This window comes from Euleptes europaea, chromosome 21 (genome assembly GCF_029931775.1).
Source record: "Euleptes europaea isolate rEulEur1 chromosome 21, rEulEur1.hap1, whole genome shotgun sequence".
Taxonomy (NCBI): Eukaryota; Metazoa; Chordata; class Lepidosauria; order Squamata; family Sphaerodactylidae; genus Euleptes; species Euleptes europaea.
Window position 1 is genome coordinate 14,652,880 of NC_079332.1, and position 20,304 is coordinate 14,673,183.

General features: G+C 49.2%; 1 protein-coding gene across 1 annotated transcript; it reads right to left on the reverse strand.

Annotated features, from left to right (window-relative positions):
- Positions 1-5,570: 5,570 nt before the first annotated feature.
- COPS3 (COP9 signalosome subunit 3) lies at positions 5,571-20,214 on the reverse strand. Its single transcript, XM_056866327.1, has 12 exons — positions 20,141-20,214; positions 15,494-15,623; positions 14,496-14,608; positions 14,346-14,395; positions 12,820-12,912; positions 11,256-11,435; positions 9,834-9,974; positions 9,183-9,356; positions 8,287-8,373; positions 7,500-7,613; positions 7,055-7,135; positions 5,571-5,642 (listed from the first exon to the last, which is right to left on the reverse strand). The coding sequence occupies exons 1-12, from the start codon at positions 20,193-20,195 to the stop codon at positions 5,589-5,591; spliced, it is 1,272 nt and encodes a 423-aa protein (XP_056722305.1). The 5' UTR covers positions 20,196-20,214; the 3' UTR covers positions 5,571-5,588.
- Between the last annotated feature and the right edge of the window lie 90 nt (positions 20,215-20,304).

The window sequence follows — 20,304 nt, forward strand, 5'->3', positions numbered from 1 at the left end:
ATGGGGGAGAGGGAGTGAAATCTTGGGGAGGGGCTGTGGCTCAGTGGTAGAGCATCTGCTTGGCATGCAGAAGGTCCCAGGTTCAAACCCCGCCATCTCCAGTTAAAGGGACCAGGCAAGTAGGTGATGTAAAAGACCTCAGCCTAAGACCCTGGAGAGCCGCTGCCAGTCTGAGTAGACAATACTGACCTTAATGGACCAAGGGTCTGATTCAGTACAAGGCAGCTTCATACGTACATATATGGCATACAGAAGATCCCAGGTTCAATCCCCGGCCTCTCCAGTTAAAGGGACTAGGCAACTAGGTGATGTGAAAGACCTCAGCCTGAGACCCTGGAGAGCTGCCGCCAATCTGAGACGACCATACAAACTTTGGCAGACCAAGGATCTCAATAACTACATGGCAGAATATTTGCGGGTGAAAATACAATGCTCAGTCCCACCCCCAAACCACGAACCCACAAGATACTTCCAAGCATCTGGTTGGCCACTGTGTGAACAGACTGCTGGTACTTGACATGCCTGGGTCTGATCCAGCAGGGCTGTCCTTACGTTTCTTATGCTGTCTCTCCTCCACCCTCATTCGTGCATTGCATCGCATTCCCATGCACACCCTCAGCCCCACTCTTGCATTGCATCGCATTCCCATGCACACCCCCAGCCCCATTCGTGCATTGCATCGCATTCCCATGCACACCCCCAGCCCCATTCTTGCATTGCATCGCATTCCCATGCACACCCCCAGCCCCACTCTTGCATTGCATCGCATTCCCATGCACACCCCCAGCCCCATTTGTGCATTGCATCGCATTCCCATGCACACCCCCAGCCCCATTCGTGCATTGCATCGCATTCCCACGCACACCCCCAGCCCCAAAGAACCCGATCGGCTCCTCCAAGTTTGCAATATCGCACCTGCTTCCAATGCAGCCTGGTTCAAAAGAAAAAGGAGGATGGGATGTAGCATGCCATTAACTGCATTGACTTTTATAGATTTATTTATAGACTCCATTGTTACTAGAATTATAGAAGTGGCAAAACGGTCCTATCTGAATGTGCATTTTACTGGTCAAAGGCCGTAACAATAATAAAAGGAAAGACTGCATTGATTCCAATGGTGTGGTCCGCCTTGATCCTCATTGGGGGCGGGGGGGGGGGGAAGGCGGATTACAAACACATAAAATAATAAATAATTAAATAAATAAAATCAGCTTTGCCAAATTGTCTGACACCGGCTGCAAAGGCACCGCCCAACGCAGGGCAATCCTCCCAGCCAGAAGACCCCCTCCCTACCTTTGCCTCTCTTGCAAGCCGCCTTTCCAAGCTGCTAGTCCTGGCTGAGGTCCCACCTCCATAGAGAAGGGGTCGCTTGCTGGCTCACCCTTGGCGCATGCGCACCGGGCCACGGCGGCGTCCCAACCCAGAGCGCCTGACACTGACTGAGCCGGCGAGACCATTCGACGCCCGCCGGAGGGGGGGGAGAGAGATAGAGCCCTCGCCGCCTTTGCGCAGCCTCGCCGGGCGTCAGAGTGGACAATTGTCATTATAGACATCGAAACAAGAGAGACAATTAATTCCCAACAGCTCGCCTGATCGTTTCCCCATCTCTTCAGAGCCTCTACTGATCTCCCCCCCCGGATCTGCACATAGTTCAGCCCAAGGCTATGCGAACCAACAAGCGATGGGGAAGACCATTCCTAAAATAGGGGGGGAAGGATAATTTTTTGGAAGGGACCTGACGCTCGCAGAGAGGGGTACGTACAGATGCACACGGAAGTAAGGCTCGAAGAATTAAAAAAGAGGCGAGGGGCTTGAAAAGGGGGCGGTACAGGGAGGGGCGGCGCCTTTCCTTCTTTTGCCCCCTCCCTTCTTGAGAAGATGGTACGAGCCGCCCGGTCCTATGACCGTCATGTGATAGAAACAACTGCGGTATTGAAATAGGGGAGGGGGCGGAGCCCGGGTGCAAAACCGGCAATAGGTTGGGGGGGCAGAATTTGGGGCACAGTTTAAATCGTTGGCAATTATTAATCTGCTGCAATTCATTAATGCAGAAATGCATTACCATGCAATGTTTCACAGGGGGCGTTCTCTTCCCCAGTTTCATTTATGGCCTTTTATGGGCTTGCCAACCTCCAGGTGGGGCCTGGAGGTCTCCCGGAATTACCTCCAGACCACAGAGATCAGTTTTCCTGGAGAAGCTGGTTGCTTTGGAAGGGGGGGGGGTATATGGCATTATACCTAGGGTTGCCAACCTCCAGGTGGTGGCTGGAGATCTCCCACTGTTACAACTGATCTCCAGGCGGTATAAACCAGTTCCCCTGGAGAAGATGGCCGCTTTGGCCATTGGACTCTATGGCACTGAAGTCCCGCCCCTCTCCAAGCTCCACCCCCAAAATCTCCAGCTATTTCCCAACCCAGAGCTGGCATCCCTAATTATACCCCACTGAAGTCTTCCCCCAAACCCCACCCTCCCCAGGTTTCACCCCCAAATCTCCAGGAATTTTCCAACCTGGAGTTGGCAACTGTCCAGAAGATACTGTGGAACATGAACACACGAAGCTGCCTTATGCTGAATCAGACCCTGGGTCCATCAAAGTCAGTATTGTCTACTCAGACCAGCAGCGGCTCTCCAGGGTCTCAGGCTGAGGTCTTTCACATCACCTAACTGCCTGTTCCCTTTAACTGGAGATGCCAGGGATTGAATCTGGGACCTTCTGCATGCAAAGTAGAGGCTCTACCACTGAGCCACAACCCCTCCTGAATCCTAGGGGTGGAGAGACTGCAGGATGGGGGGAGAGAGAAAGCTGGGAGCCACACTCATTCATTGGGAAATCTGAAAACAAAAGCAACCCACCCCCAGACACACATTCTCATCCCACCATTTATTCAAAACAACCTGAAGAACACTACCCAATGGGCAAGCTTTCAAGCACTACAGAACTCTTCATTATTATTAATTTGAGGGTTTTAGCTAATAGTAACTTGTTTAAGAATTATATATCCATAATTTTAGATACTGATATATTTTAATGGCTTTGCCGTATTAATAAATCTGATTGACTGAGGCTGAAGTGTCTACTTCAGTTGCGTCCAGCAAGATGCTACGTTGACTTCCCTTCCTGCAAATCCTTGTTTGCAAACTGGGAATTTGCATAAAAGAGGAATGCACAGAGACGAACCCCCATTTCCTTTTCAAGCCAGCATTCGTTATCATGGTCTGAAACAGGACGGCAAAGCAGCCATTATTAGGTGACTGGTTAAACCCGACATGCAACACTAAACCGTACGCCGAGAGCCGAAAGAAAAAATGAGCATGTCCCAGAAACGGGCTGCGGGTTTGCATGTTTTATAGGAAACCAGTAAATGCTGAGTATCCCATATCCAGACTGCTTGGGACCAGAAGTGGTCCGTATTTCAGATCGTTCGGTATTTTTGGAATATTTGCATCTACATCATGAGATAGCTTGAGGATGGGACCCAAGTCTAAACACAAAATTCATTTATGTTTTATGTACACCGGACAATGAAGAAAGCTGATAGGAAGAAAGTAAATTCCTTTGAAATGTGGTGTTGGAGGAGAGTGTTACGGATACCGTGGACTGCCAAAAAAACAAATCAGTGGGTTATAGATCAAATCTAGCCTGAACTGACCCTAGAAGCTAAAATGACTAAACTGAGGCTGTCGTACCTTGGTCACATTATGAGAAGAGTCACTGGAAAAGACAATCATGCTAGGAAAAGTTGCAGGCAGCAGGAAAAGAGGAAGACCCAACAAGAGATGGATTGACTCTATAAAGGAAGCCACGGCCCTCAGTTTGCAAGACCTGAGCAAGGCTGTTAAGGACATTTTAGAGGACATTGATGCATAGGGTCACCATGAGTCGGGAGCAACTTGACGGCACTTAACACGCACACATACACTTTATGCACATAGCCTGAATGTCATTTTAAACAATATTTTAAACAATTTTGTGTACATTGAGCCATTAGTTTGCAAGACCTGAGCAAGGCTCTTTAGGACATTTTAGAGGACCATGAGTCGGAAGCAACTTGACAGCACTTAACACACACACATACACTTTATGCACATAGCCTGAATGTCATTTTAAACAATATTTTAAACAATTTTGTGTACATTGAGACATCAGAAAGCAAACTGGCGTACTGATGAGGGCCTGTGAGTAATGCATGCACGCCGGCTCAAAAAGTCTGGTTTCTGTGTCAGTCCAGATTATCGGATGTCCAGGTAAGGGATACTCAACCTGTATTACATCTGCCCCAGGCCTGCTTCAGTCACACATCGAGAAAGCGTGCAAGACCATAGGAAGTATACACCACTTTTTCCGCTTCAGGGGAAGGGGCACGGATGAGCAACCAAAAGAAATTCTAAACCCGACGTTGAACATTAGAACTACAGGTGGTGGGGAAGCAAACGTACTCCGAGGGGAGAAGGAACATTTGACACCGCCATCAAATCTGTTTAATTGCCTCGGTGAGATGCACCATACCGCAGGGGTGAGATGGGACAGGGAAGCAAGAGTTGAGGAGCTACAGATCGGATTGGGATGGTTGTACCCATCAGGAGTGACGAAAGCCACTACAGCCTTCTGAACATTTAGGGACTGACTCACCCCGAGCCGGTCCAGATTTTCCGTTTTAGAACTGGGCATGAAGGAACTGGAAACCTCCTTCCATCCCCCCTGCCAGTGAAACAAGCACCAGAGCAAAAAAAAAGGCTGTGGTCCATTTTGTCTAGGCTAAGGAGGGGAGACGAAGAAGAGTTGGTTTTTATATGCCGGTTTTCTCTACCTTTTCAAGAGAATCAAACCGGCTTACAATCTCCGTCCCTCTCCTCTCCCCACAACAGACACCTTGTGAAGTAGGTGAGGCTGAGAGAGCTTGAAGAGAACTGTGACTAGCCCAAGGTCACCCAGCTGGCTTCATGGGGAGGAGTGGAGAAATCAACTCAGTTCACCAGATTAGAGTTCGCCACTCTTGTGGAGGAGTGGGGAAACAAACCCGGGTCTCCAGATTAGAGTCCTCCACTCAACCACTACACCACGCTGGCTCTCCATGCTGGGAGGGAATAGCACTTTCCTAATATACAGTATTATTCTGCTCATACAAGAAAAACGTGTCTTTTTTTTTTTAATGAACAGAAAGAGGCCCCATCAGGAAACTGATCTTCATCAAAATTCTCTTGCTGCGCAGGAGGGACCGGTGAGGGAAGACTATTACAGAAATGGTGACGTTCAAGCCACGTCCAACAAAAAGTAAATTATTTAATGCAGTAACGATGTTAATCTCAAGATAAATCCACAACAGAATGAGATTTTGTTTCCTCTCTTCGCAGAGAACATTTTTTTTTTTTTTTTTTGGAAATCATACAGTGCTGAGAAGATGCGTCGTTTACGTTTTGCTTTCAGTGTCCCAGTGAAACAGTCAATTCTCTGCTTGCTGTAGAGGGCTTTTTAAACACTTGGATCTGAATGGTGATTTTCTTTAGCTTTGTTTGTTTGTTTTCTTTTTTTCCCGCTCTGCAACGAAGCAGCAAGCAAGCAGAACAAAACAAAACAAAAAAGTGATTTTCAAGAATAACTGGATGGTTTGCTTCCTGCTTCGTCTTCCTGGGACCCCATGCTCTGACAAGCAAGAAAGAGAGAGCTGGTTAATATCCATTTCCAAGAGACCTGTGAGGTAGGAATCGGCAAGGAGAGGATCGGGGGTCTGTCTGGAAATAGCTCTACTTGTACCCTGAAAACAAGACCAAAGCTCTGTAGGGCCCTCAAAAGGGTTTTCGGCTAAACGTTACGAAGAACTTCCTGACAGTGCGGTTCCTCAGTGGAACAGGCTTCCTCGGGAGATGGTGGGCTCTAAGAACATAAGAACGGCCATGCTGGATCAGACCAAGGCCCACCAAGTCCAGCAGTCTATTCACACCGTGGCCAACCAGGTGCCTCTAGGAAGCCCACAAACAAGACTACTGCAGTAGCATTGTCCTGCCTGTGTACCACTACACCTTGCTGGTATGCATCATGACTAGTATCCATTTTTACAAGTAGCCACGGATAGCCCTCTCCTCCATGAAAATGTCCACTCCCCTCTTAAAGCCTTCCAAGTTGGCAGCCATCACCACATCCTGGAGCAGGGAGTCCCACAATTTAACTCTGTGTTGTGTGAAGAAATACTTCCTTTTATCAGTTTTGAATCTCTCACCCTCCAGCTTCAGCATAGGCCCCGCATTCTGGTTTTATGAGGGAGAAAAGCTTCTCCCTGTCCACTTTCTCTATACCATACATAACTTTATAGACCTGTATTATGTCTCCCCTAAATCACCTTCTTTCCAAGCTCTCCTTCTTTGAAGGTTTTTAAGCAGAGGCTAGATTGCCATCAGTCAGCAATGCTGATTCTGTGAGGTCAGGCAGATCATGAGAGGGAGGGCAGGAAGGGTTGGGTCGGTGCTTGGCTCTCGTGGCCCTTTCTTATGTGCCCAGGGAAATGCCAATCGCCCCTTTGGGGTCAGGAAGCAATTTTCCTCCATGCCAGTTTGGCCAGGGATCCTGGAGGATTTTTTCTGCCAACTTCTGGGCATGGAGCAGGGGTCACTGGGGGTGTGGGGGGCAGGTATTTGTGAATTTCCTGCAGGGGGTTGGACTAGATGACCCTGAAGATCCCTTCCAACTCTATCATTCAGTCTGTGGCAGAGACATAATTAAACATGTCTGCAAAAGAAAACACTCTTCTGGTAGTGACAGAAAGATCCAAAGCTTGCATTCCTGAAGTTTTTCTACACACAGGGAGACCAAGAACTTCACTGAAACATGTACATAGCCACCTTCTCTGCCTGGGGGCTGACAGATATCACCATTTTGTTAACAGTGTTCCAATGTGCAGAACTCGTGAAAGAAAACAGAACCGACTCTAAAGCACCGAACATTAGAACAACCACAGCCACAAAGCTCGCCCTAGGACAGGTTCCTCTCCCGCCCCACCCACCCGAGCCCTTCCCCAAGCCAAGGACATTCGCCGCCCCATCCTCACCCAGGAGAGTTACCTTTTGGACAAACTGAGGGTTCACCGTTATCTCTTGATCCATGGCTTTCAGTCTCTCGTCCAGCTCTATACATTTCAGCATCTAGGAAGGGTCACACGATACAGAACAGGCAGCCTGGTTAGTTTCGGCACCTACCCTACGGAAGGATTCTCTGGTGGGCGTGCATAACATCTGCTAAACTCTTACAATCTTCCAACCCGCCAGCTGTTTTTTGTTGTTGTTTTTTTTAAAAAAACTCTCCATATTTACTTGGCAGCCATTTCCAACACCAGTGCTCCATGCAGTGGAGATTTAAACAAAGTTCTTACTGATGAGATTTTTTTCCCACCTTTCCACTGGCATGGTCAAGGAAGCTTAACAAGAGTCGCTACTTCCTAACGCTGTTATTAAAAAAATAATCAGGATTAAAATTCAGTGATCCGTTGGTAGAAAAAGAGCCACTTACCTCCTGATCAATATTGTGAAGCATAGCGGGATTGTTATATTTCTCCGGATTATCATGGAAACAGACCATTCCGTCTTTCTGGTTAATACTAGCAAAGATTTCACCATCTTCTATCTGGTGGGAGAAAACAAGAGCAAGGTATCTTATGAACACAAGAACATATAAGAACATAAGAAAGGCCATGGTGGATCAGACCCAGGCCCATCAAGTCCAGCGGTCTGTTCACACAGTGGCCACCCAGGTGCCTCCAGGAAGCCCACAATCAACTGTAGCAGCATTGTCCTGCCTGTGTTCCAAAGCACCTGGTATCATAGGCACGCTCCTCTGATCCTGGAGAGAATAGGGATGCATCATGACTCGTATCCACTTTGACTAGTAGCCATGAGTGGTGATGGCTGCCAACTTGGAAGGCTTTAAGAGGGGAGTAGATATGTTCATGGAGAAGAGGGCTATCCATGACTGCTATGATGCACACCTATTCTCTCCAGGATCAGAGGAGCATGGCTGTGGAACACAGACAGGAAAATGTTGCTGCAGTCGTCTTGCTTGTGGGCTTCCTGGAGGCACCTGGTTGGCCACTGTGTAAACAGACTGCTGGACTTGATGGGCCTTAGTCTGATCCAGCACGGCTGTTCTTATATCTCGTCCTACAAACCTGCAAGCTCTCTAGCATGAGTGAACACAGTGCCTGCGATGGATGAAAAACAGCAACTAACACTAAGTTCAAAGCTTTTTATTTCATCCTGTGATGCAGGAATGACTCCTGCCCAAAAGCGACATTCCTTACCATGTGAAGGACGTATTTCTCAGCTTCCTGGGGCCCGGAGAGCTGCACCCGACTTGCCATATCTTGTAGCGACAGTGTTAAAAATGTCTGAAATTCAGAAAGTAAAAGGGCAGACGCGTGGGGGAAAGGGGAACCAATCTCTCCCTGCCCTTGTTAGTGGTCACAGCATATTGAAAGGAGCCTGTGGAATCCTCAGCAGCAAGGGTCCTCCAACATGGTGCTTATGGGTGCCATGGCACCCACCAACACCTTCCCTGGTGCCCGCCAAGTGTGTTTAAAAAGTGGGCTGGGGGGGGGGGGGCATGTGCCCAGCAGGGCTTCAGATTGTCTGTGCAGATTAAAAGGCAAATAGAGCTTCTGCCTTAAATGTTGAAGGGTTACAATGAAGAGTTGGTTTTTATATGCCGATTTTCTCTAACTTTTAAGAAGAATCAAGCCCGCTGACAATCTCCTTCTCTTCCTCTCCCCACAACAGACACCTTGTGAAGTAGGTGGGGATGAGAGTTCAGAGAGAACTGTGATTAACCCAAGGTCGCCCAGCACGATTCATGTGGAGGAGTGGGGAATCGAACCCGGTTCTCCAGATTAGAGTCCACCAAATCGCTACACCACGCTGGCTCTCTACACACAATGAGAGTTGTGCATAGAGTTACTTTTGATAGCTTTGACTCTTGATAGCTTATACCCCCTAAAATCTTGTTGGTCTCGAAGATGCTATTGGTCTCAAATCTCGCTGTTCTGCTACAGACCAACAGGGCTCCCCTCTCAAACTACAGAGTAACATCAGTCATGGCTGCACGGCATTCTTGTGGACCTGCCTGGGAACAGCCAGGACATCCGAGCAGGGCCAAAGCCCCCAGAGAGAGCTAAATACAGAAATACAGCAACATCCTTACCTTCGTTAACCTCTGGATATTCTTTTTATAGAGCGAGGACAGGCACTGCTTCACCAGGCCCATGTTGTTATCCCGGGTGAACGTCTCGCTGTGCTTGTTCACCAGCGCCCGCAGCTCCGAGGGCTTATTGGTGGCGTACACTTGTGCTAATTCGTGGTAGGCGTTGCTGAGGGGCTGTAAGCGGGGGAGAAAAATCCAGATCTAAAAATTCAGGGAACATGGAGGGGAAATGTCCCAGCCAGATCGAGTGAGCCTCAAGACCAAAACCCCGAGTCACTTTGCCTTTTCTTCTCTCAGCCTAATCATTTACTCGGTGGGGCTCAAACTACGAGCTTAAAAGTCCTGTGTGACCGTGGTTTTGGTATTTTCTTTCCTGACATTTCGCCAGCAGCTCTGGCAGGCATCTTCAGAGGAGTAACACTGAAGGACAGTGTCTCTACACACTTGACACTGAGAGACACTGTCCTTCAGTGTTACGTCTCTGAAGATGCCTGCCACAGCTGCTGGCGAAACGTCAGGAAAGAAAATACCAAGACCATGGTCACACAGCCTGGATAACCTACAAGAACCAAACAAAAATCTCTTTTCTTTTCTGCATCTTGCTAACTCTTATTGACCCCACACACACACACACATTAGCCAGAGCCTTACCTTAATGAATCTACCCACAACCTGGGAGGTGTATTTCGGCAGCTGCTGCACTTTGCCAAGGAGTATCAAGGAAACTAGGATATATTTTTTATACGATTCCAACATAATGTGGCTCACGGCCATGGCGGGAGTCGTTATAGCCTGAGAAAGAGAGAGAGAAAAAGAGGAAATGGGAAACGGTGGAAAGAAAAGGCACTCCGCGACAGCTTCCTGGGAGAATCCGAGGGGCTCGGAAGGCAAAATCCTGCAAATGGAGCCCGTATAATTACAGAGAAGGTATGAAGTTAATTAGGGTGGGTGCCACTGAAAACCAGTGTGGGGTAGTAGAGGGTTAGACTAGGATCTGGGAGACCCGAGTTCAAATCCCCGCTCTGTCACAGAAGCTCACTCGGTGATCTGGAGTCCATCACGCCCCCTTAACCTAACCTACCTCATGGGGTTGTTATGAGGATAAAATGGAGGAGAATGGAGTAAATAAATAAAAGAATTGATTTTTATACTCCGATTTTCTCTACCTTTTAAGGAGACTCAAACCGGCTTAGAATCTCCTTCCCTTCCTCTCCCCACAACAGATACCTTGTGAGGTAGGTGGGGCTGAGAGAGCTCTAAGAGAACTGTAACTAGCCCAAGGTCACCCAGCAAGCTTCATGTGGAGGAGCGGGGAATCAAATCCAGTTCTCCAGATTAGTCCACCGTTCTTAACTCCTACACCAGCACTCTTAACCACTTTACCCCATCCTTGCATGTGAATCAAAAAAACCCACACAGCGGGGCCAGGTATGGGCTGGGAGATATTTTTCCCTGCACAGCTTGGGAAAGCCTGTTCACAGGACAATTAAAAGAGTTTGAAAAAGCAGGGGGGGAGGTTCCACAAGAACTGGAGAACAACGGAAAAAATGGCAAAACCTTAGCCTGAGTTTTGGGGGTTACAAAGCAGCCCCCAATACATTGCCTGCTTGGAGCTATCTAGCAGCTTTAAAGGGAGGTGTATAGTATCCCTGTATTGTTAACCTTACAACCGGAAGGGAGTGTGGGGGCGAGGGGGAGACTTGAAGCATTCAAGCCCACTCAGCAGGTGGCTGGTGGCCAACAGGGAGAGAAGGGCTGAGAACAGAAGGCGTGTCTCGCACCCTTTCCACTCCTAAACAACCCTCTCCCCCATTAGCGGGGCTGCATAGCAAGAGGCCAGGATTGGGCATAGGAAAGAAAAATGGGATTTCCCATCCCTTGCAAGTAATCGCGAGTCCCCCATTTTCATCCTCTGACACGGATCCCCCATTTTCAGCCTGACGCGGGTCCCCCATTGTCAGCCTCTGACGCGTCTCCAAGAACAGACACGCTTGCAAGTCTGTTCTAACCGAAACCTCACCCCCTCCTTTGGGCACGTTCATCTCTCCCTGCTGGACGCGTGGAGAGGGTTACCTGTTCATAGAAGTAGAGAGCTCTTTCAAAGTTCTTGAGGCCAGTGTATATCATTCCGCCGTAGTAGTAGTAACAGAGAAAGTGCTTTGCATCGTATGCCCCATTCTCTTTACAAATATCCATCATGTCCACATCTAGATATGGGAGGGCAGGTTTAAAGCATTTTGCTAACAAACAGAGCTAAAACAAAACAGAGCAGGGTTATACAAGCCAGGCACTTCCACACACAACCGTTGTACAGTCTTTCAATCAAATTATACCCCAAGAACTGAGATTTAAGCACACGCCATGGTAAAATCCAGACACCACCAGTTACAAATGCTGGACTTTGAAACTCTTAGTAGGTGTTTTTATTTTTTAATTCATGTGAGAGTCATAAGTGGGAGTTCCTAGAGCTACCACAGGGTGCAGTTAGGAAGGGCAGATCAAAATGGCTGCTATAAGCCAGGGGAGGGGGGGAGGGGAGTAAGGAAGGGGTATTGGAAGGTTGCTACATTAATGCAGTCATTAACACAACACATGAAGCTGCCTTCTGCTGACTCAGACCCTTGGTCCATCAAAGTCAGTATTGTCTACTCAGACTGGCAGCAGCTCTCCAGGATCTCAAGCGGAGGTGTATTCACATCGCCTGCTTGCCTAGTCCCTTTAACTGGAGATGCCGGGGATTGAACCTGGGACCTTCTGCATGCCAAGCAAATGCTCTACCTCTCAGCCACAGGCCCTCCAACACAACTTTAAAAGTTGTTTGAAACAACAGTTCACTGATTTTTCCAAAGCAAAAAAATACATCCAAGACTAAGAAACAAGAGACGACTGCACTTAATGGGATACTGACTCTGTGGAAGACCTGGCTTTAACTACTGAGGCACATATTTTTAAAATTGTTAAACAGCGTTTCTTGGATATGGAGCGTCAGAAGTTACTCCCCATCCAACCCTTGGTCTGCTCCCCAGCAATGTTGGGTCTCAAGAATTTAACCGACAATATTCCCCATTATTTTCATACTCTGGACATCCCACCCCTCCGCAGAGCCTTCTCTCTCGCTAGGGTTAATGCCTTTCCTTCAAGGATGCTATATGGAAGGTATCAACAAATACCAATCCAGGAAAGGATTTGTCCCTGTGATACCTATTCCCTGGACTCAACTGATCATATTCTGTTTGTCTGCCCTCTATACGAAACACCCCGTGGGAAATGGTTAAAAAATTGGCTTCTTTCCAAATATCACCTACCTACCCAAGCAAAACATCAATTTTTATTGAATGATTTCGATCCGGAGGTTACTGTAGATGTTGCCAATTTTCTAGTGGATGTGATGAAAGTCCAAAAAGCCCAAAGTTTGTAATTTCTATTATTGGAATTTACTGGCCTATGTTTTTATCTTAATTACTGCATATTTTATGAACCTTCTGTAACAATTGTAGTATTACTTATGCCATTAAAGGTTTTTAAGTTAAGTTAAAGACTTAAAACTCTGATGAATGCATTTGGAAAAGTTTGCGGGACCACTTAACAGGCACTTATCAGCCACTTGCTCCCAAGTAAGTCTGCTACAGCCTCTTACCTGGCATAGATCCGCATGTATTGAGGTCAGCTGGTTGGTGTTCATCTGCATCTTGTCTATGGCTTGCCTGAGAATGCCGATTCCTCGCAGGGGCTGCCAGAAACAGACCTCTCGTTTAGGGACATTCCCACATGGACCCTTATGGCAACACTTACAAGATGGAAGCTGCCACTCATTTGGCAGTGGACACAGAGATGGGCCCTTGGACAACCGATCGTAAGATCAATTTCAGCCTCAGAGGGTCAGCCGTGCTAGACTGCAGCAGCCAGAACCACCGAGAACCCTGTGACACCTTGGAATCATAGAGTTGGAAGGGATCTCCAGGGTCATCTAGTCCAACCCCCTGCACAATGCAGGAAATTCGTAACTACCTCCCCCCTATACTATACCCTCATTCCCCCAGTGACACCTACTACATCCTCAGAAGATCGCCCCCCCCCCCAAAAAAAACCCTCCAGGATTCCTGGCCAATCTGGCTGGAGGAAAATTGCTTCCTGACCCCAAAGGGGTAATCAGCATTACCCAGGGCATGTAAGAAAGGGCCATAAGAGCCAAGCACCGATCAACCCTTCCTGCCCTCCCTCTCATGACCTGCCTGAGGTCATAGAATCAGCATTGCTGTCAGATGGCCATCTAGCCTCTGCTTAAAAACCTGCAAAGGAGAGCCCACCACCTCCCGAGGAAGCCTGTTCCACTGACAGAATCAGGCTAGCCTGGGTCATCCAGGTCAGGGGTGTGGCCCTATCAGGCAATAACATCTTGCCCTTCTCCGAGAGCATATTCTGAAGATTAATACTTCATGAGGCAGTGTTCTCCATGTTCTGGAAACCAGCACTGGGGGCCAGGGAGACACCAGGAAATGGCCTTGGTCATTTCTGAGTTTTCTGGGTGCGTGGTGTAGTGGTTAAAAGCGGTGGTTAGGTGCGGCGGACTCTAATCTGGAGAACCGGGTTTTATTCCCCACTCCTCCACATCAGTGGCGGATGTTAATCTGGTGAACTGGATTTGATCCCCACTCCTACACATGAAGCCAGCGGGGGGACCATGGGCTAGTCACAACTCTCTTTGAGCTCTCTCAGCCCCACCTTCCTCACAGGTTATCTCTTGTAAGGAGGGGAAGGGAAGGTGATTGTAAGCCAGTTTGATTCTTCCTTAAGTGGTAGAGAAAGTCACCATATAAAAACTAACTACTCTTCTTCTATTTGAGCCCTGTATAAAACAGGCTACTAGACTAGGTGGACAACAGCTCAGATCTAGGGTAGCTGCTCTTACATTCGTGCAACACCCCTAAGAATCTGAACACTGCATTGTCTAAGCCAAAGCTTCTTAAACTGTGGGTTGCGACCCCATATGGGATTGCAAAACTGAATGAGGGGGTTGTGAAAATTTTGATTTATTTGATTTGTATACCTATTTTATATGCCTATATACCCGAGGTCGTGTAAAATGTCTTGGGTGAAAAGGGGTCGCAAGTGGAAAAAGTTTAAGAAGCCGTGGTCTAAGCAACTGCATTTGGACTTGCTCACCTGCTTCCTTTCCACCAGAGCGTTGGTTAATTGGTGACACAGGCCAGCAACTAGAAACAATTCCAAGAGAGACAGATATGAGAACCCCGAATGAGAAAGGAATCAAATTTGGGAACGTGTGGGAGGGACTAACTCAAAAGTCTGACTCACAAGTGTCTGTCGCGTATCGAATATGCTCCCCGTTACACGTGCTGATAAAGAGTTGAACCTGCGAAAATAACGTCTCAAAGTCAGGGACGCTGGGCATGGAAAACTTCACAAACCTAAAAAAACAGAAAAGACAAGAGCAACGCTTATTATTCTTCAGAGGGCAGCCATCATACACTACAGTAGTACAGCTACATTGACATCCTGTAGTGCCTTAGAGGCTGACAATATTCTTGGGGTAGGAGCTTTCGAGAGTCAAAGTTCCCTTTGTAACTCTAAGGCCAGAGCCAAAAAAACTGTGCTTAGAAGCAGACCCCTTTGGGCAACACAAAAATGCCTGACCTCTACCTCCTGCCCCCCTCCCAAAAAAAAATGTAAGGAAAAACAGATGGGGGTATATACAGTCACAAAACAGTAGACAAGGGACACGTAACACAATGTATTCGTTAAGAACATAAGAAAAGCCCTGCTGGATCAGACCAAGGCCCATCAAGTCCAGTAGGCCATTCACACAGCGGCCAATCAGGTGCCTCTGGGAAGCCCACAAACAAGACGACTGCAGCAGCATTATCCAGCCTGTGTTCCACAGCACCTAATATATTTGGCATGCTCCTCTGATCCTGGAGAGAAGGAAGGAAGGAAGGTGGGAAGGAGGGATGGAGCGAAGGAAGGAAGTTAAGAACAGCCCTGCTGGGTCAGACCAAGGCCCATCAAGTCCAGCAGTCTGTTCACCCAGTGGCCAACCAGGTGCCTCTAGGAAGCCCACAAACAAGATGACTGCAGCAGCATTATCCTGCCTGTGTTCCACAGCACCTAATAGGTATGCTCGTTCTACATGTTTTCGTTCTAAATGGTTTTAAAAAAAACAATTGGGACACATTTCTTTGTAAGGACAGCACACCATTCAGGACATGATCGCGGTCTGACAAAATTCCATCCCGCAGGCCTGTTTACCCACAAAACCCGGAGAGAAAGCTTCAGACTAAAGTCATGCCACTTACAGAACAGCAAGGACCCCTAACGAGTGCTCCTGAACATCCAGGGCGCCCAGCACGGTGTCCAGGTGAGAGAGGTTTTTCGCGAGCAGCTCCCCGCTTTTGTTGATCAGCTCGCAAAGCTGGGTCATTTGCCCTGAAATAAGAAACTGCACTGTTATGTTTTCCGTGAGGTTACCAACAGTAACATACAGTGGCTGCCAGTCACTCCGATGTCACCCTCTGGGATCACACTACTTTATTTACTTTATTTATAGCCCGTTTTGTCTCCCCTTGGTCCACCATGATCAGTATCATCTACTCAAGTGGCAGCGGCTCTCCAGGGTCTCAGGCAAGAAACGGACTGAGATCTTTCACATCATCTACCTCCTGATGCCTTAAACTGAAGATGCCAGGGATTGAACCTGGGACCTCCTGCATGCCAAGACGATGTTTTACTACTGAAAACACTGATAGCTCAGAATTAAGAATTTTAATAATACGGTCGATTGACCAATCAGATATCAGTTTGTCAAATTATCCAAACTCAGTAGCTGATAGCTACAGCTGCCTTCTACTTGATCAGACCCTTGGTTCATGACAGTCAGTATTGTCTACTCAGACTGGCAGCGGCTCTCCAGGGTTTCAGGCAGAGGTCTTTCGCATCACCTACTGCCTAGTCCCTTTAACTGGAGATGCCGGAGATTGAACCTGGGACCACCTGCATGCCATATATGTACATACGAAGCTGCCTCATATTGAATCAGACCATCGCTCCATCATGGTCAGTACTGTCTATTCTTTCACATCAGCTCCTGCATGCCATATATGTATATATGAAGCTGCCACATACTAAATCAGCCCATGGCAGCGGCTCTCTGAGGTCTCAGGCAGAGATCTTTCGCATCACCTGCTGCCCAGTCCTTCCAGCTGGAGATGCTGGGGATTGAACCTGGGACCTCCTACATGCCATATATGTACATATGAAGCTTCCTCATACTGAATCAGATCATGGCTCCATCACAGTCAGTATCATCTACTCAACTGGCATTGGCTCTCTGAGGTCTCAGGAAGAGGTCTTTCACATCACCTGCTGCCTGATCCTTCCAACTGGAGATGCCAGGGATTGAACATGGGACCTTCTGCATACCATATACGTACATATGAAGCTGCCTCATACTGAATCAGATCATCGGTCCATCACGGTTAGTATTGTCTCCTCTTTCACATCACCTCTTGCCTGGTCCTTTTAGCTGGGAAATGCTAGGGTTGAACCAGGGACCTTCTGCATGTAAAGCAGATGCTCTACCATTGAGCCATACCCCCCCTTCCCTACATGAAACCATCTTATACTGAATCAGACCTCTGGTCCATCAAGGTCAGTACTGTCTACTCAAACTGGCAGTGGCTCTCCAGGATCTCAGGCTGAGGTCTTTTACCTCACCTGCTTCCTGGACATTTATAACTGGAGATGCCGGAGATTGAACCTGGGACCTTCTGCATGCCAAGCAGATGCTCTACCTCTCAGCCACAGGCCCTCCCTTATACTGAACCAGACCATCAGTTCATCAAGGACAGTCTCATCTGCTCAAACCAACAGCAGCTCTCCAGGGTCTCAGGCAGAGGTCTTTCACATCACCTACTTCCTAGTCCTTTCTTAACTGGTGATGCCGGGAATTGAACTGCATGCAAAACAGAGGCTCTGTCACTGATCCACAGCCCGTCCTTGACATGCACATGAAGCTGCCTTGAACTGAATCAGACCCTTGGTCCGTCATGGTCAGTATGGTCATGATCTACTCAGACCGGAAGTGGCTCTCTGAAGTCTCAGGCAGGAGTCACATCACCAACCTGCCTGGTCCTTCCAACTGGAGATTGAACCTGGGATTGAACCTGGAACCAGGGATTGAACCTGGGACCTCCTGCATGCCATATGCGTCATGTTGAATCAGACCACTGGTCTATCATGGTCAGTAGTGTCTGCTCTGACTGGCAGTGGCTCTCCAGGGTCTCAGTCTGAGACCTCCCCTCCTTTTGGTGGAAGGTGACCGACTGGGATTGAACCTGGGACCTCCTGCATGCCATACGTGTACATATGAAGCTGCGTCATATTGCATCAGACCATTGTTCTATCACGGTCAGCAGTGTCTGCTCTGACTGGCAGCAGCTCTCCAGGATCTCAGTCTGAGACTTCCCCTCCTTTTGGTGGAAGATGCCCGGCTGGGATTGAACCTGGGGCCTCCTGCATGCCATATAAGTATGCATCATACTGAATCAGACCATTGGTCTATCGTGGTCAGCACTGTCTGCTCTGACTGGCAGCGGCTCTTCAGGGTCTCAGTCTGAGACCTCCCCTCCTTTTGGTGGAAGATGCCCGGCTGGGATCTAACTTGGGACCTCCTGCATGCCATATAAGTATGCATCATACTGAATCAGACCATTGGTCTATCGTGGTCAGCATTGTCTGCTCTGACTGGCAGCGGCTCTCCAGGGTCTCAGTCTGAGACCTCCCCTCCTTTTGGTGGAAGATGCCCGGCTGGGATTGAACCTGGGACCGCCTGCATGCCATATAAGTATGCGTCATATTGAATCAGACCATTGTTCTTTCACGGTCAGTATTGTCTGCGGCTCCCCAGGGTCTCAGTCTGAGACCTCCCCTCCTTTTGGTGGAAGATGCCCGACTAGGATTGAACCTGGGACTTCCTGCATGCCATATAAGTATGCATCATACTGAATCGGACCATTGGTCTATCACAGTCAGTATTGTCTGCTCTGACTGGCAGCGGCTCTCCAGGGTCTCAGTTTTGGTGGAAGGTGCCCGGCTGGGATTGAACCTGGGGCCTCCTGCATGCCATATAAGTATGTGTCATATTGAATCAGACCATTGTTCTTTCACGGTCAGTATTGTCTGCGGCTCTCCAGGGTCTCAGTCTGAGACCTCCCCTCCTTTTGGAGGAAGGTGCCCGGCTGGGATTGAACCTGGGACCGCCTGCATGCCATATAAGTACGTGTCATACTGAATCAGACCATTGGTCTATCATGGTCAGCACTGTCTGCTCTGACTGGCAGCGGCTCTCCAGGGTCTCAGTCTGAGACCTCCCCTCCTTTTGGTGGAAGGTGCCCGGCTGGGATTGAACCTGGGGCCGCCTGCATGCCATATAAGTATGCGTCATATTGAATAAGACCATTGTTCTTTCACGGTCAGTATTGTCTGCGGCTCCCCAGGGTCTCAGTCTGAGACCTCCCCTCCTTTTGGTGGAAGATGCCCGACTAGGATTGAACCTGGGACTTCCTGCATGCCATATAAGTATGCATCATACTGAATCGGACCATTGGTCTATCACAGTCAGTATTGTCTGCTCTGACTGGCAGCGGCTCTCCAGGGTCTCAGTTTTGGTGGAAGGTGCCCGGCTGGGATTGAACCTGGGGCCTCCTGCATGCCATATAAGTATGTGTCATATTGAATCAGACCATTGTTCTTTCACGGTCAGTATTGTCTGCGGCTCTCCAGGGTCTCAGTCTGAGACCTCCCCTCCTTTTGGAGGAAGGTGCCCGGCTGGGATTGAACCTGGGACCGCCTGCATGCCATATAAGTACGTGTCATACTGAATCAGACCATTGGTCTATCATGGTCAGCACTGTCTGCTCTGACTGGCAGCGGCTCTCCAGGGTCTCAGTCTGAGACCTCCCCTCCTTTTGGTGGAAGGTGCCCGGCTGGGATTGAACCTGGGGCCGCCTGCATGCCATATAAGTATGCGTCATATTGAATAAGACCATTGTTCTTTCACGGTCAGTATTGTCTGCGGCTCCCCAGGGTCTCAGTCTGAGACCTCCCCTCCTTTTGGTGGAAGATGCCCGACTAGGATTGAACCTGGGACTTCCTGCATGCCATATAAGTATGCATCATACTGAATCGGACCATTGGTCTATCACAGTCAGTATTGTCTGCTCTGACTGGCAGCGGCTCTCCAGGGTCTCAGTTTTGGTGGAAGGTGCCCGGCTGGGATTGAACCTGGGGCCTCCTGCATGCCATATAAGTATGTGTCATATTGAATCAGACCATTGTTCTTTCACGGTCAGTATTGTCTGCGGCTCTCCAGGGTCTCAGTCTGAGACCTCCCCTCCTTTTGGAGGAAGGTGCCCGGCTGGGATTGAACCTGGGACCGCCTGCATGCCATATAAGTACGTGTCATACTGAATCAGACCATTGGTCTATCATGGTCAGCACTGTCTGCTCTGACTGGCAGCGGCTCTCCAGGGTCTCAGTCTGAGACCTCCCCTCCTTTTGGTGGAAGGTGCCCGGCTGGGATTGAACCTGGGGCCGCCTGCATGCCATATAAGTATGCGTCATATTGAATAAGACCATTGTTCTTTCACGGTCAGTATTGTCTGCGGCTCTCCAGGGTCTCAGTCTGAGACCTCCCCTCCTTTTGGAGGAAGGTGCCCGGCTGGGATTGAACCTGGGACCGCCTGCATGCCAGGCAGAGGCTCAACCACTGGGCCACGCCGCCCCCCCCCGCCAAAGGCCCTCAGCCTTCCCCCCGTGGGCAGCCTAGCCTTCCCTCCCCCCATGCCCCAGCCAGGGGGAGGCGGGAGAGGGCCGAGGCGCGGGGCCCAGCCCCGCAGGCGGCCCCGGGGAAGGGGCGGAGGCCTCCCCGGGCCGCGGCCGCTCACCTTGGGCCGAGAGCTGCCGGACGCTGTTGACGAACTGCTCCAGGGCGGACGCCATCTTGGCGGCTCTGGCGGCCGCGGAGGGGGAGGCGGCGAGGAGGAGGAGGCACCGCCCCCCGCCTTCCCTCCGGGCCAATCAGGCGCCCGGGCCCGGCCGCGCGCCGACG

Coding starts and splice junctions, on each gene's coding strand:
- COPS3 (XM_056866327.1), bottom strand. CDS start 20,195: ATGGCGTCCGCCCTGGAGCAGTTCGTCAACAGCGTCCGGCAGCTCTCG. Junction 14,609..15,493: donor TTAGGGGTCCTTGCTGTTCT/GTAAGTGGCATG, acceptor CTGTTTTTTTAG/GTTTGTGAAGTTTTCCATGC. Junction 9,975..11,255: donor CTCTCTACTTCTATGAACAG/GTAACCCTCTCC, acceptor TCTCTTTCTCAG/GCTATAACGACTCCCGCCAT.